The sequence below is a fragment of the Barbus barbus genome (genome assembly GCF_936440315.1).
Source record: "Barbus barbus genome assembly, chromosome: 39".
In the NCBI taxonomy this organism is placed as follows: domain Eukaryota; kingdom Metazoa; phylum Chordata; class Actinopteri; order Cypriniformes; family Cyprinidae; genus Barbus; species Barbus barbus.
The window spans coordinates 7,684,980-7,699,834 of NC_136717.1; the positions used below are offsets into that span (position 1 = coordinate 7,684,980).

At 42.9% G+C, this 14,855-nt stretch overlaps 1 protein-coding gene across 1 annotated transcript in view; it reads right to left on the reverse strand.

The window, feature by feature from the left end:
- LOC306858989 (protein phosphatase 1H-like) overlaps positions 1 to 1,853 on the reverse strand; it is a gene marked incomplete at both ends in the record, with an annotated part of 160,843 nt that extends 158,990 nt beyond the window's left edge. The window contains one exon of the mRNA XM_079399807.1: positions 1,615 to 1,853. Within this exon, the coding sequence (XP_079255933.1) occupies positions 1,615 to 1,853 (239 nt within the window). The remainder of the gene's footprint in view (positions 1 to 1,614) is intronic.
- Positions 1,854 to 14,855: the final 13,002 nt, after the last annotated feature.

A 14,855-nucleotide genomic window follows, 5' to 3' on the forward strand; every position in this document is an offset into this window, starting at 1 on the left:
ATTTTGTTCATTTTAACAGCTAACAAGAGTTCAAATATGCAGTATTGAAACTACATGTTTGAAACAAATCCCACGCCTCATAGGGAAGTGTGGTTGCTCTCCTCACACATTATATTCACATCAATAAACCAAGATTCACCTCACCAGGATTAAGTATTAGATTTTCATTTTCTTTTTTTATTATTGTTATAACATGTAAAGTATAGTTATAGATCAAGTAGTAACCAATTCTAAGGGGCATATTTGGCAGAATCACTGATATATTCCTAAAACCTGGGTTACTGTTATTATTTGCACACTTGCAGTGGCAACAATCATCAATAGATAAACACAAATTCACATTGGTTCACATTGAAAATGGGTAGGATTCAACCATTTGGATATGGAGCCACATTGAGATCCTGATATCTTTGAACAATATAGGGCCTTCAAAATTAAGATTTCAAAAGAAAAGTTTGCTAAGAACCGCAGTTTAAAAGGATATCAAGATATCTTTAACACCTCTTCAGTTACAGACGTGCAAACTTTGGAAAAAGGACATTTTTTGGCACTCCAAGAGACATATTCTATGCAACTGCCTTGATAGAGGGAAACACAATACTTTCAATATTATTTGTTCTTCAGACATTGTTCTTTAAATACAATAAGTATCAGCTGTACGCAAACTAGTGACCACATTTGATTTTCATCCATTAAAAACAGGTACAATTCAACAAATTGGAAACTGAGTTGCATTGGGCACCCCATATATCTGGGACTGAACCATATAGGAACGTTTATTTTTAAATTTAAAATTATATTGATATATCTTTATTATTTACTGAGTTACAGGCAAAAATTTTCCATTCTTTGGAAAAATAATATTTATGACAATAAATATCAAAATCTTTAAAAGAAAAAAAAAGTATCAGCTGAATGCAAAGTGACCCATATTTGACTTTGGAACACTGAAAATGTTTCATATAATGCAACAAAGATTTCTAAAGTCAACAGATTTTGACATACCAATCTCTGTGTGAAAATCATATAATGATGCTCTAAATGACTTCTAAAGTAGTAATTTGGCTACAAATCTCGGGTAACATCTCTCCATGACATTTCATATTTTGGCCTTCATTGCAATAACTTTGTTCAGAAAAAAAAAAAAAATTAACAAGCTATAAAAAATGATTTGTGGGGATGATTTTTTTTTCCATATATATATGTGTGTGTGTGTGTGTGTGTGTATGTGTATATATATATATATATATATATATATATATATAAATACACACATATACAATAATATACACACACACAATCAAAAAGTGGCATGGAATGCCCCTACAAGTTTAGAACAACTTGATGGTCAGTAAATGATGACAGGACTTTCAATTCTGGGTGAAATATCTCTAGTGTACCATAAAAAATGCATAGGCGAGCAAACGTGAATGAATATGCCTGATGTAGCACGTGCATTACTTTGATGATGATGATGATGGTCATCATCATCATCATTATCATATTGCATACATCATCGCACGTTAATCATGTCACACAGGTGCATTCGAGTTGTTGTTGTTGTTTTCTTTTTTAACAGTGTTATTTTGCAAGGCATGAACGAGCTGCTCTTACTCGGCGTATCCCGTCGCCCACGGCAACCTGCGAGTCTCTTTTAGGATCAGGATAGGTCTCGCGATGTGATCCGCCGAGCACTCAATCTCATCTGCCGACAGTCCCAGAAACTTGGGTCTCATGTAGGGGTATTTAAGTGGCAGGTCCGAGCCACCCGAACGTTCATTATTATTATTAGACGATCCGGCCATGAGTCCACCCATGAAGCTGGCCACAGCGGATTTGACGCGAGTGAGCATGTCTGCGGAACGCCGCGTGTCCGTGCGTCTCCTTCTGCCCGATGTACCCCCCCAGCTCGATCCACGGCGTTGCGACACGTTAAAAAATGAATCGTACTCGCCTCACAGCTCCTCCATTGAGTGTCTGAACCAACGCGGAAATAGTCCAACGATTAAAGCTCATGTGATCTCATGGATCTGTTTTCTGAGCGGCTTGCGCGGGTCTTGCGCAGGAATTGATGATGAATACAATTATCCCTCGCATCAGGTTTAGCAATTTACAAAAGCGTGTTCTCATGAACTGGTTTATTGTTAACTCTCTACAAATATATTCATCCAGTAAAGTTAAGATGAATTGTTTGGTTGCACCAGTTCTCTCAGTCACACGTGCATGATCAGCCCTCTATGACGTCACACACACACACACACACACAATGCCTCCAAGCATGTTTTGGTTGGTTTGTTTTTACTTTTTTAGGATAATATGATATACATGGTTGCACAAAATATAACAAAACATGCGTTACTCCATATAATAAATTATAGAATTAATGAATAAATTAATGCAGGTGTGGACTGGCCAGAATGTTTGCAAACTTTGGAATATGGTATAGGAAGAACTGAGGCCTAGCGTGACTTAAATTACATGAAATATTAAATATGTGTATGAGTACATTAACTGTCAGGCTAGTTTATGGTAACAGGATGCTGGTAATTATAGGATGAGTTTGCCTGTTTGTTTGCTCATGTTCCACACACACACACACACACACATGTATGAACATAAATATCATCACAAGAAAATCTGTTACAAGAGCTCTTTTTAGTCCACTGTGTCCTTTTCCTCCAAATTATTCTTTTTTTTTTCCCCTTCAATTTTTAACTATGAAAAATACAATAGGCTGTTCTCCTAATTTAATAAACAATATCCCAGTTTTTCCATAGTTGGCATGAAATTAAAATTTACCCTATTTATTTTCTGCATAGGATTATTCTGCATTTTATTAAGAAGAATTAAACTGTTCATGTTTCATTTGTATTTTAATTGATTGATTGATCTCATAATGTTCAAACTGGAAACAGACTTCAGTGACGTATGCAGGACTTCAAGCCTAATTTGCATCCACTTTCTAGTAAAATTCCTACATCTCAAAATCCAATCAACAACTGAAGCATAGGTCCACATCCTTTTTTTTTGACAATCTATTACACTCGAATGTACATCACAATACATAAGCAAAGATCTGCATTACTGCATTTTATTGTGACTTTAAACTATTTTATTAGCAGTTGCTGATTATCACAGTTTAACGTGGAAGGTCCTCCCATAATTTATGCCATAAAATGAGGAAAGAGGAAAAGGTGTGTAGGAAAGAGGATAGACCATGTCAAAGAAACCGCTTTGTCACATATTTGTAGACACTCTTTCAGCTACTCCCATTAGGTCGCTACAACAGAATTATACACACAGCCATTTGGCATATGCCCTTCCTGAAGCAACCCAGCACTGAGAGTACACTAATTTGCTTATTGTATATTAATACAATAAATATATACTTAGTTTGTCATGCTTAATAACAAAGTCTCTTTAAGGGTATTCTATAGTCTTTTTTAATAATAAATACACTGAAAATTGTACATCAATTGCACATTGTATGTATTTATCTTTAGCATCTTGTTTTGTACTTGTATAATTTGACATAGATGCATAGTACCCTCAGACAACTGTTATAATTAAATTCATACAATTTTAATTTTAAAATAAATCTATAAAATATCTAGGTATGCTGGTAATGATAACAACCCTGACTCAGAATACAGTGGGACTGTGTAAAAGGAGACGTGGGGAATTAGGAGTACGGTAGCGCTGACTATAACAGGGACCCTTATTATGAAAGTACGGCGCGTTCAAGGGATGGGAAGTGAAGTAAAAGGGGAAACACCCGGATATTGCAACAGCTGCAGCAGATATCAGTTCGTCAGTGACACGAACACTGAGGAAGACAAATAGCATCGATTCCCAGCCACGGATCGAGTGGATATTGTGCTTTGTGCGTCTCATAAGAGCAAACCACACACACGCCCCAAATCCCAGCACAATTCATCTATCACTCTCATCTGGTCAAGATACAGCACAGCTAATCTAAAGTCAGGACATTACTCAAACAAGCTTAAACTGACTGTTCACTTTCCTGGACTAATTTGATCCCTCTGAATTCAACCTCTGGAGGCTCGATTGACTCACTGTGGCTGCCCTCATTGTAGCTGGAAGTTCTGGCGTATCCAAGTGGACATTGTAAATGTGCAAGTTGATGATTGGCTTCCCCCTCTGATGTATATTTACCTATTTGTCAAATTAAACCAGTTCAAGCTTATCACTTCCCTCTCTGTCGTGTTCTGACCGACACACCTGGTACACTGCTCCTCCATTTCAAATCAGCCCTATTATCCTCCAAGAAAGTAGCCTTCGCTACATTTGTGGTCCTTCGAGCCGGATAGCAGTGGTGCTGGGAGTATGCAACAGAGCGGCGAAGCATTAGGGGCCCCATCCGTTCGGCCCAAACGTCAGGTGAGACCGCCATCCTATCTGAGAGATTACGCGATCAATGTGGTGCGTCCCAAGAAATACGGCTCAGCACATGTCCAGCACAACCCGTGCCTAGAAGGGAAGAATGGAGCTTGCAGCCTCACGTGACGTGGAGTAGAACCCCTCAGACACAGTGTGATTATTTACCAAGCTCAGAGGAGAGCTTTATCGACACAAGTTTAGGACGGCTACCTACCTATACAACCCACACAGAAGAGGGAGCTGAGTCGAGTGGGCACAGAGAAAGTTTCACCTCACCTTATGGTACTCAGCAGGAATCACGTGAGTTGACAGCCTCAATTACAATGGGAGGAACAGTTCAGCGGGATCAGACCTCAGAGCAATGGCCAGTGCCACCGATTCCATTACCAGAAGACTCGTTAGCCCTAGATGAAGAGGAGTATGATGAGGAACTGCCTCCTCCGCCGTGGCCTTTAATTGATAATCCTCCCAGGTCTGCAGTTGGTGAGGAGCAGCGAGTGTTCATTGTCATAGACCGAATGATGAGCCAGCTACAGCTCATGAAGGATAGTGTATCATCTAGGATCGCAGCTCCCACTCATCCACATTCTACCCCTCGGAGTTTGAATCCCCCTCAGCTTAGGCAAGATCCAGAAGAGTACGACATCCGGTCCAGCACCCAGAGGCCAAAGCTTTACTCACCCATTGCACGGCCGCAGCCCAATATATATTGGCCAGAGGAAACAGTCCCCACTCAGTATCCAGCTAGGCCTTATACCCAGCCGCCACCCCCTGCTTCAGGCCGACAGTTCTCACCCATGTCAGATTCCCCAGGGCTAGTAGAGTACAGGGGGCCGGCGCCGAAAATTCCACTCTTCGTTAATAATGACCCGATGGAGTTCTCTCGGCTGAAATTAGCTTTAACGAACTTGATACCCACTGACGTTCCGGAGCTTTTAAAGTATCAGATTCTGGTAGATCACGTGAAACTTGAAGAAGCCTGTCTTATCGCCGACTCCTTGATCAACTCGCCTCAGCCGTACACAGACACTATGGCAGCCTTTACTGAGAAGTATGGCCAGCCGCACCATATCGCCTTGAAGAGGATCGCTGCGGTGATAGATTCTCTTGAGATTAGACGTGCAGTCACTTGTGGGCATGCTACAGACACTGGGGCCAGACGGAGAAGTCGAGCTGAGATGCGGCTCACATGTAGCCCGACTCCTCGCCAAGCTTCCGATGGAGATGAGAGCTAACTTCCGATGTCAGATGTTCCACCGTCCTGGACATACTCATACGTTGCTTGACCTGGCAGAATGGCTTCGATATGAGTCGTGGTGTCAAGGCTATGACAACCTCACCGACACTCGTGCCCAAGGGCTACCAGGCTACCGAGTTGAGAAACGTCGCAGTAGACCCCCGGCTACGGTACTCCATGGAGCAGAATGCTGTACGCCGAACCCCGTATCCCGGCGAGAGGGTCAGAGCTCATTTGCACAGAGGTGGAAAAGTAAAGCAAAACCCAACTGTCCATATTGTGAGGACACGCAGCACTTCCTGAACAAGTGCCCACATTTCCAGAAACTCAATAAAGAGGAGATCATAGAGTGGATCAGGGTTAACAGGAGATGCTGGAGATGCGGGAGAGCACATCAAGCGGCACAATGCGACTTCAAGAGGCCCTGCAATGTGTGTCAGGGAAAGCATCTGAGGGTTCTTCATGACGTTAACTCACGCCCCAAGGCGGAGCAGCCAAAGTCTGAAAGTTGCCTGGTGAACACCAGTGCAGAAGTCCTCTATCTCGACAAACCATCGGACCACCCTCGTGTTCTGCTGAAAGTCGTCCGAGTTTTACTGCGTTACAAGGACCGGACATTAAACACATATGCAATCCTGGACGATGGTTCCGAGCGCACAATGCTCCTCCCTGAGGCTGCTGACAAGCTGGGCCTACATGAGAACCCAGAGGACCTCGCTCTGCGGACCATACAACAGGAGGTTCAAGCCCTGAAGGGAGCCGCTGTCTCGTTCAATATCTCATCCCCAACTAATCCCAAGAGAACCTTTCGGATAGTGGATGCATTCACCTCACCACGCTTGGACTTAGCAGACCATACTTACCCAATCGCCAGTTTGAAGAGGAAGTACCGTCACCTGGTAGATCTTCCTCTTGAGCCATCTGTACATGTTAAACCACTAGTGCTGATTGGAGTGGACTACCCTCATCTACTCACTCCGATCGAACCGGTGAGACTGGGCCCTCCTGGTGGACCGGCAGCCATCCGCACAAGACTGGGATGGACACTTCAAGGACCTGCACACCTTACCCAGTGGGCCCCGAGTGCCCAGCAGTGTCTCTTTACTAGTATCTCACCCCAGATGACAGAGCTGATGCAGAACGTTGAGAGGCTCTGGAAGATGGACATACTGCCATCCCAGACCAGCAAGTCGGTTATGAGATCAAAGCAGGATAAGGAAGCGCTGGAGCTTCTGTAGGCCAAGACGAGGCGTGTACAGATTGCAGGCATCCTCAGATACGCCACCCCTCTGCTAAGGAAGCGAGATGTTCCCCCGCTCAGAGCTCCCAAGGAAGCTGTCCTACCCAGCCTCAGACGTCTGGAGAGACGCTTGGCCCGGGACCCCCTACGAGCTGATGAGTACTGTGCAGCGATTCGCAAGTTAGTGGAGACTGGAGCGGTCAAGAAGATTGACCCCAGAGAAGCCTTGACCTCAGATGAATCGTGGTATATACCACACCACTTGGTAAACCATAATGGGAAGAGTCGTTTGGTCTTCAACTGCTCCTTTCAATTCCAAGGTCGAAGCCTCAATGACACCCTTCTTCCTGGACCAATATTGGGAGCCTCTCTGCTGGGAGTTTTGCTGCGCTTCAGGGAAAATGCGGTGGCAGTCTGTGGCGACATCCGAGGAATGTTCCACCAAGTCCAGCTCTTGCCTGAAGACCGGCCTCTTCTCAGGTTCATCTGGAGAGACATAAAACGGGCGGACTCCCCTGAAGTCTTTGAGTGGCAGGTCCTGCCATTTGGCACAGCGTGTTCACCATGTTGTGCCACATTCTCTCTCCAAATGCATGCCAGAGATCACGGAGGTCCTGAAGGGGGAGTCAGACATTCAGTGGAGCGCTGTTTTTACGTGGATAATTGTCTACAGGGTGTGCCTACCCCAGACGAAGCCAAGGAATTGGTGGATCGGCTGAGGAAAGTGTTGGCAGCTGGAGGGTTCGAGATTCGCCAGTGGGCTAGTAACATACCTGACATACTCAGACACCTACCTGCAGAAGCAAGATCTGATAGTCTGGAACGATGGCTTACACATGAAGAACCAGGCCTGTTAGAACTGGCCCTGGGCCTTAGCTGGCACTGGCAGACGGATGCCTTGTGCTACAAGAGCCGACCTTTGGAGTATGGTGCGCTCACGATGAGGAATGTTTACAAGGTGCTAGCCCGACAATATGATCCCCTGGGATTTATCGCACCCTACACGACTCGCGCCAAACTGATTGTCCAGAGCATGTGGGACAAGCCACGTGACTGGGATGACCCACTCCTCCCTCACGATCTGCAAAGGGCATGGGAGGAGTGGGAATCGGAGTTACCTCTGCTGCCACGTATTTCGTTACCCCGGCCTTATGCTCCACCCCATACCGACCAGATGGTGATCTCCAGACAGGTCCACGTGTTTAGTGATGCCTCTGAAAAGGCCTATGGATCTGTCTCTTACCTGAGGACAGAAGATGACCAGGGTCAAGTATACCTTGCATTCATGGCAGCTAGATCCAGAGTGGCTCCCCGTCGACAGCACTCCATTCCCCGCCTTGAGCTCTGTGGTGCCCTGATGGCCGCCCTATTAGCAAAGACAAAAGAGAGAGAATTGACGGTGAAGATAAATCAGACAATCCTTTGGAGCGACTCTACAACAGTGCTGACCTGGTTGCAGTCAGAGTCATGCCGTTTTAAAGTCTTTGTGGGTACTCGTGTAGGCGAGATCCAAGAGCTTACAGAGGGAAGTACTTGGTGCTACGTCGACTCCGTGCAGAACCCGGCAGATGATGTAACCAGAGGGAAGACATTGGCAGAGTTGGCCAAGCCGAACCGTTGGAGCCAAGGGCCCTCCTTCCTCCTCAAAGGACCTGCTGAATGGCCATCATTACCTGGGGAGGTGACAAAACAGGATGTCATAGAGTACAAGAAGTCGATTTCGTGCGGAGTAGTATCGAGAGCAGACCCACTAGAGACATCTTCGAGCCAGTCATACCTTAGCTGGGGAGACATGGTTGAGGCTGTAGCACAGGAAGAGCATGGAGCCGCAGACCAAGAGAAGGTCCTGACAGCAGCAGACTATCAGCAGGCAGAGATGACGATATTCCAGAGAGTCCAGGCGGAATGCTTCCAAGAGGAGATACGGCACCTCAGAGCAGGGAAAGCCGTACTCCGAAGTAGTCGTCTCCTCACTCTTTCCCCCGAACTTGACCCTGTCGAGGGAATTATACGGGTTGGGGGAAGACTTCGGCACGCGGAAGGGTTAGACCCCACGTTCAAACACCCTATTGTTTTAGACCCTTTGCATCCAGCGACGAAACTCCTCATCCAGGACTATGATGCTTGTCTCTGTCACCCAGGCCCTGAGCGAGTTTTTGCAGAGATGCGTCGGGCCTTCTGAATCCTTAGGGGGAGAGAAGCCATTCGGAGAATGCAACACCAGTGTGAAGAGTGCCGAAGATGGAAATCTAAGCCGGCGATCCCGAAGATGGCGGACTTACCTGTGGCCCGTCTACGCTTATACAAGCCACCGTTCCACTCAACGGGTGTCGACTGCTTTGGACCGTTTCAGGTCAAGATAGGACGACGCTCAGAGAAGAGATGGGGCATCATTTATAAGTGCCTTACCACCCGGGCAGTACATTTAGACCTCATGCACAATATGGATGCGGACTCCTTCTTGATGAGTCTCAGGCGGTTCATCGCTCGCAGAGGGAACCCTGCTGAGCTCTACTCAGACCAGGGTACGAACTTCAAAGCAGGGGAGAAAGAGCTCCGTGAGTCTTTTAACAACATGTCCTCCGATTTCCAACGCCTTCTGGCCAAGCAGAAGATTGCATTTAGCTTCAACCCCCCTGCAGCTCCCCACTTCGGGGGCACCTGGGAGAGGGAGATCAGGTCTGTCAAGACAGCGCTGTATACCGTCATAGGAGTTCCACTGGTCTCCGAGGAGGTCTTATCCACAGTCTTACTAGAGGTCGAGGCTATACTGAATGCTAATCCTCTGGGTTACACCTCGTCCAGTGTTGCAGACTTGGATGCAGTGACCCCAAATGTCCTGTTGATGGGGCGGCTGGATGGAGCACTCCCTCCAGTTGTTTACCCTAAGTGTGAGGGTCTAAGCAAGCGGAGATGGCGACACGGCCAGGTCATAGCAGATCACTTCTGGGCAAGATTTATCAGGTGTTACCTTCCAACTCTATAATGCCGGCAGAAGTGGCATGGTACTCCAGCTGATCTGGCAATGAATTCAGTAGTGCTGGTGATAGACCCGCAATTTCCCCGTGCACTCTGGCCAGTTGGTAGGGTGATCAAAGTGCATCAGAGTGCAGATGGTCATGTGAGAGCTGCAGACATTCAAGTCAAAGACAAAGTCTGCACCCGGCCGGTTGCCCGACTTATCACTCTCCCAATGATTCCAGACGCAGATGAGAATGGGAAAGGCCCTCCAGTGTCTGAGGTGTGAGCCTTTTGCAGGAACAAATTGCACGCAATTTGGGGGCGGCTGTGCAAAAGGAGACGTGGGGAATTAGGAGTACGGTAGCGCTGACTATAACAGGGACCCTTATTATGAAAGTACGGCGCTTTCAAGGGATGGGAAGTGAAGTAAAAGGGGAAACGCCCGGATATTGCAACAGCTGCCGCAGATATCAGTTCGTCAGTGACACGAACGCTGAGGAAGACAAATAGCATCGATTCCCAGCCACGGATCGAGTGGATATTGTGCTTTGTGCGTCTCATAAGAGCAAACCACACACACCCCCCAAATCCCAGCACAATTCATCTATCACTCTCATCTGGTCAAGATACAGCACAGATAATCTAAAGTCAGGACATTACTCAAACGAGCTTAAACTGACTGTTCACTTTCCTGGACTAATTTGATCCCTCTGAATTCAACCTCTGGAGGCTCGATTGACTCACTGTGGCTGCCTTCATTGTAGCTGGAAGTTCTGGCGTATCCAAGTGGACATTGTAAATGTGCAAGTTGATGATTGGCTTCCCCCTCTGATGTATATTTACCTATTTGTCAAATTAAACCAGTTCAAGCTTATCACTTCCCTCTCTGTCGTGTTCTGTCCGACACACCTGGTACACTGCTCCTCCATTTCAAATCAGCCCTATTATCCTCCAAGAAAGTAGCCTTCGCTACAGGGACACTGATGAACTTCTGCAGAGTTCTGTAGGATTATTGGGAGTATAAATATAATGTAGGCCGTAGTTTTGGGTAGTGGGCCAAACATTTATGAATTAAAAACATGTTTTGTCCAGTGATACCTTAAGTGGTAACCCACTTTGGAAAACCACAGATCCAGTGGTTAACATGAGCTAAAAAAAAAAAAAAAAGGAATACGAAAAAGGTAAGTAGTGATACATTTTGGTTGGGTACTTCCACATGTTGGGGTGTTAGGGAATGAGGTCGATGACAGCCAAAAATAACTTGATAAATGAGAAGCAGATGTTAATTGCCAATGGGGAAAATGAAGGAAAAGCTACACTGTAAAAAAAATTCAACTAATTATTAGGTTTCAACCAATTATTATTTAGTAACTAGTTCCACAGAAATTTTAAGTTCAGTAAGTTTCTGACTTCAAAGTGTTATCTTTTAGTTGGCTCAACCTTTACTGAACTTTTATAGTCCATTCAACTAAAATGTTTTAATTGCCGAAACATTTAGAAGACTACAGCAAGTTGTCAATTAAAATTTAACCATTTACTCTACGTGTTTTATATGTTACCTCAACTAAGATTTATAATTTGGGATCATAAGCAATTGCTGGGGAACTACATAAACATATATTTTTATAGTTTAACAAAATTATTAAAAATGATTAACTGGTGTTTATAAAACACACACTTTACAACACATAATAGTCTTTATTTAATAACAATCTCCATTTATACATTTTTTCATACAGACTAAACATACTGGAATGAAGAATGGATGGCCTAAGGGTCAGTAAATTAACAGCAAATTTTTATTTGTGGGTTAACTATCCCTTTAAAGCTCCAGTTGACAAACATTACATCTGTAATACAACTCCAAAATTCATTTTAAACTTTGTTTAATGAACTAAGAAAAAACGAAACAAGCTAAGCAAAATATTGGCAAACAAAAATGTACACATAGTATTACTGTTCACAATTACATCTTTAAAATTAAGCAGAAGTAAAAAAAATAACCATTATACAGTACTGATTGTGTCTAAGCAGCTTTACAGAGTCAAAAATGAAAATAGATTGTCAGTAATGCAAGAGGACATTAACAAGTAATTTATCCAGTTAAAGTATAAGACTAGGCTGGACGTCGTGCGTAGAATTTATACCCGTTGCACCATCTCGGCGTAGTGCTGACACTAAATCTTACGCCTAGTCAGAGGTAGGTGTAAAGTGAAAACTCATGATTTGCTCGTACATTATTAGTTTTTAGGATTCATGTCTGTTAGTTACGCGAACTGTAATGTTTATGGTCTTTTCGGGCAGGATAAGCGATATAAATCGCGGAGCTCGGTGTTGACTATAACACTCTGTTGACAGTGATTGAAATTATGTACAGTTTGTAATTATGCAGTAAAATATTACATATAATCTGGGATTATTAAAAGAAATGTTTCATTCGACATCTTGTTTGGAAGGACAGTATGCTTGGAAATATTTCACGTCTTTAATTCAATTCATTACCTTTGTAGTGTGCCTACCATTCAATAATCGAAATAAGTTTTGTGCTTGTTGCTTTTAATCAGAAATAAAAGTATCAGCTTTCAAATTCTGTCAGTTTTATCACAAAATACAAACTATAAATGTGGTTTTCCAGCCACAGAAAGACATCAGTAAAACACACAATGTCACGTAAAGTCACATTTGGCTACCTCAGGAAAGACATTCATTGTACATATAACCTCGATAGTCAGCTAGAAAAAAATAACTAGAAGGAAGCATTGTATTGCATTCATTATATTTTAATTTATTTATATTTTGATGTATATTTAAACTGCCGCCTTCAATTTTTTATGTTTTTTTTTTTTTTTTAAGAAATCTGTCATAGGAACGTGCAGGGAGACTATATAAAAATGCGGACTTGTTAGAAAATGTTTACTCATGAAACCATGGCTTCACTTATGATGTCTGGAGCAATTCAGTTCTATATTAGTAGTTGTAGCCATTGCAGCGTGAACGTCGTCTCCGCTATATATCTTTAACTGCGGGAGAATGTGTCAGCGTGGACGCGCATAGTCTACGCCGGGTGTAGTTGCGCCTGATCGTAGTTTTAGTTGGTGCAACAGGTGTAAATATTTATCGTAAAGCTGGATGTTGCGAAGCCCAGCGTAGGGCTTACATCCAACTTTTTTACGTCTAAGTGGTGCACCCGGCCCCTAGTCTTGAAAGTACACACACTATAGCCCGATTCGGACGGTAATTGTTTCTCATATGGACGTCCCGTAAAAATACATTTACATATCACCTCAGTGATAAAACTCATGGATTCGGATGGTGATTTATTCACAGTGGAGAAGAGAGTTCTCTGATCCTTCGAACCCTGGAATGCGCTGCTCACGTGGCCAGTCACATGATTGTCTGCTGTAAATAAAATGAATTTTATTTACAAATTTATTCTTATTATTGTGTAAAATGGAATTTTAAAATACTTATTATGTAAAATGTATTCTTATTATTCCAAGCATATTTTATATTTATCAGGCTATTTGATTATTTAAATCTCCTGTTTAAAAACAGACATGCTGTAGTTGTAAATAATTATACGCAATATATTTCTGTTTATAATACACATTTTCAATTTGTATTGCATACCTGCTGCTGCCATAATAAAGACCCATTTCGAATGTTTACGTGCTTTTCTTACACCAAATTACACCGAAGTACAACGTTACCTGACGGTGTTCGGGAGTGCTCAAAAAGGGTTTAAACACTGAATTTTGAATTGATTTCTTCTCGTAAACTCAGAGATGTGGATTTGGATGGCAATTAAATTACCACACAATCTTGGTGTTTGTCAGAAAACAGTAGGTAATTCGGCCGGGGATTTTTATGGGGGTGGTGAGAGAAAAACACCAACATCTTGGATTTGGACGGCATTTAAATCACCAACTACCCCCTGTATATGGTGAAAATCACTTATGTCCCCCTGAGAAACAATTACCGTCCGAATAGGGCTTATGTAGTTGCAGTGGAGTGGTCTGGTCACGAGCCAGTGTTTGGTGCCTTGGAAGAACTGACTGGGTTGCATCTGAAATCTTGCAATGATGACAGTGTATCAATGAAACCTTTGGCAACACCCCGATGGAGAAAGAAAAGTACATTTTAAGTTAAAAAAATGAATGATTCCTTTTAAATCATTTGCAATGCATCAATATCAGTTAATTAACTTTGTTATGAAACAGAAGTTGCAACCTTTATTTTTAATTTTTTTTTGTCACAAATCCATTCCACAACCTATTGCACAACAGGGAGCATTGATGCTGACTAGATTTGTAATAGAACATGCACATTTCATATTATAGGGCTAAGTTACCTCAGGGAGGTAACAACGGCCCTGCCTGTTGTTGACAAATACCAATGGTGACATTTTACAAATTGATTGATCAGTTGTCCCAGTGTTTACTGAGCCGCGGTCTTTCCCTGTGCAGGAACTAGTTCTAGGATCTAGTGATTCAATCTGGAATAACAAGAATCTACTGTATAAACACAAATCTCTCTTTTTTTAAAAAATGATATTATTTTTGTATCTCAACTTTTCAATCAAAATGGTTCAATCTGTAATTAGTTATTATATTAATTAGAGTTTTAGCCAAGTATGGAATTCCTGTTAGTCTGAAAGAGTTTGTAATTGTTGCTGATGCAGTGCCACATGGAGTTCTCATGCTTTTTAGAGGTCTTTCTTTTCCAATCTCATGTCACTCATTGGATCTTTGTCATCCAAGTCAAAAAACAATAAGAAAATTAGTTTTGTTTCAGATGGAGGCTATTTCTGTGCCTTATGTAATCTCTTATTGGAATGGTTTAGTAAGTGATATTCCCAGGAAGAAAGTTTGGTCATTACCTCACAAATATTTAATTACTAACAAAATGAGAGAAATTGCATTTAAGTTGATTCATAGAGTTTACCCGGATAAGTGCTCTCTTAAAAGACTTAAGAATGATATTAATACCAACTGTTCTTTCTGTTTCGAAAACAAT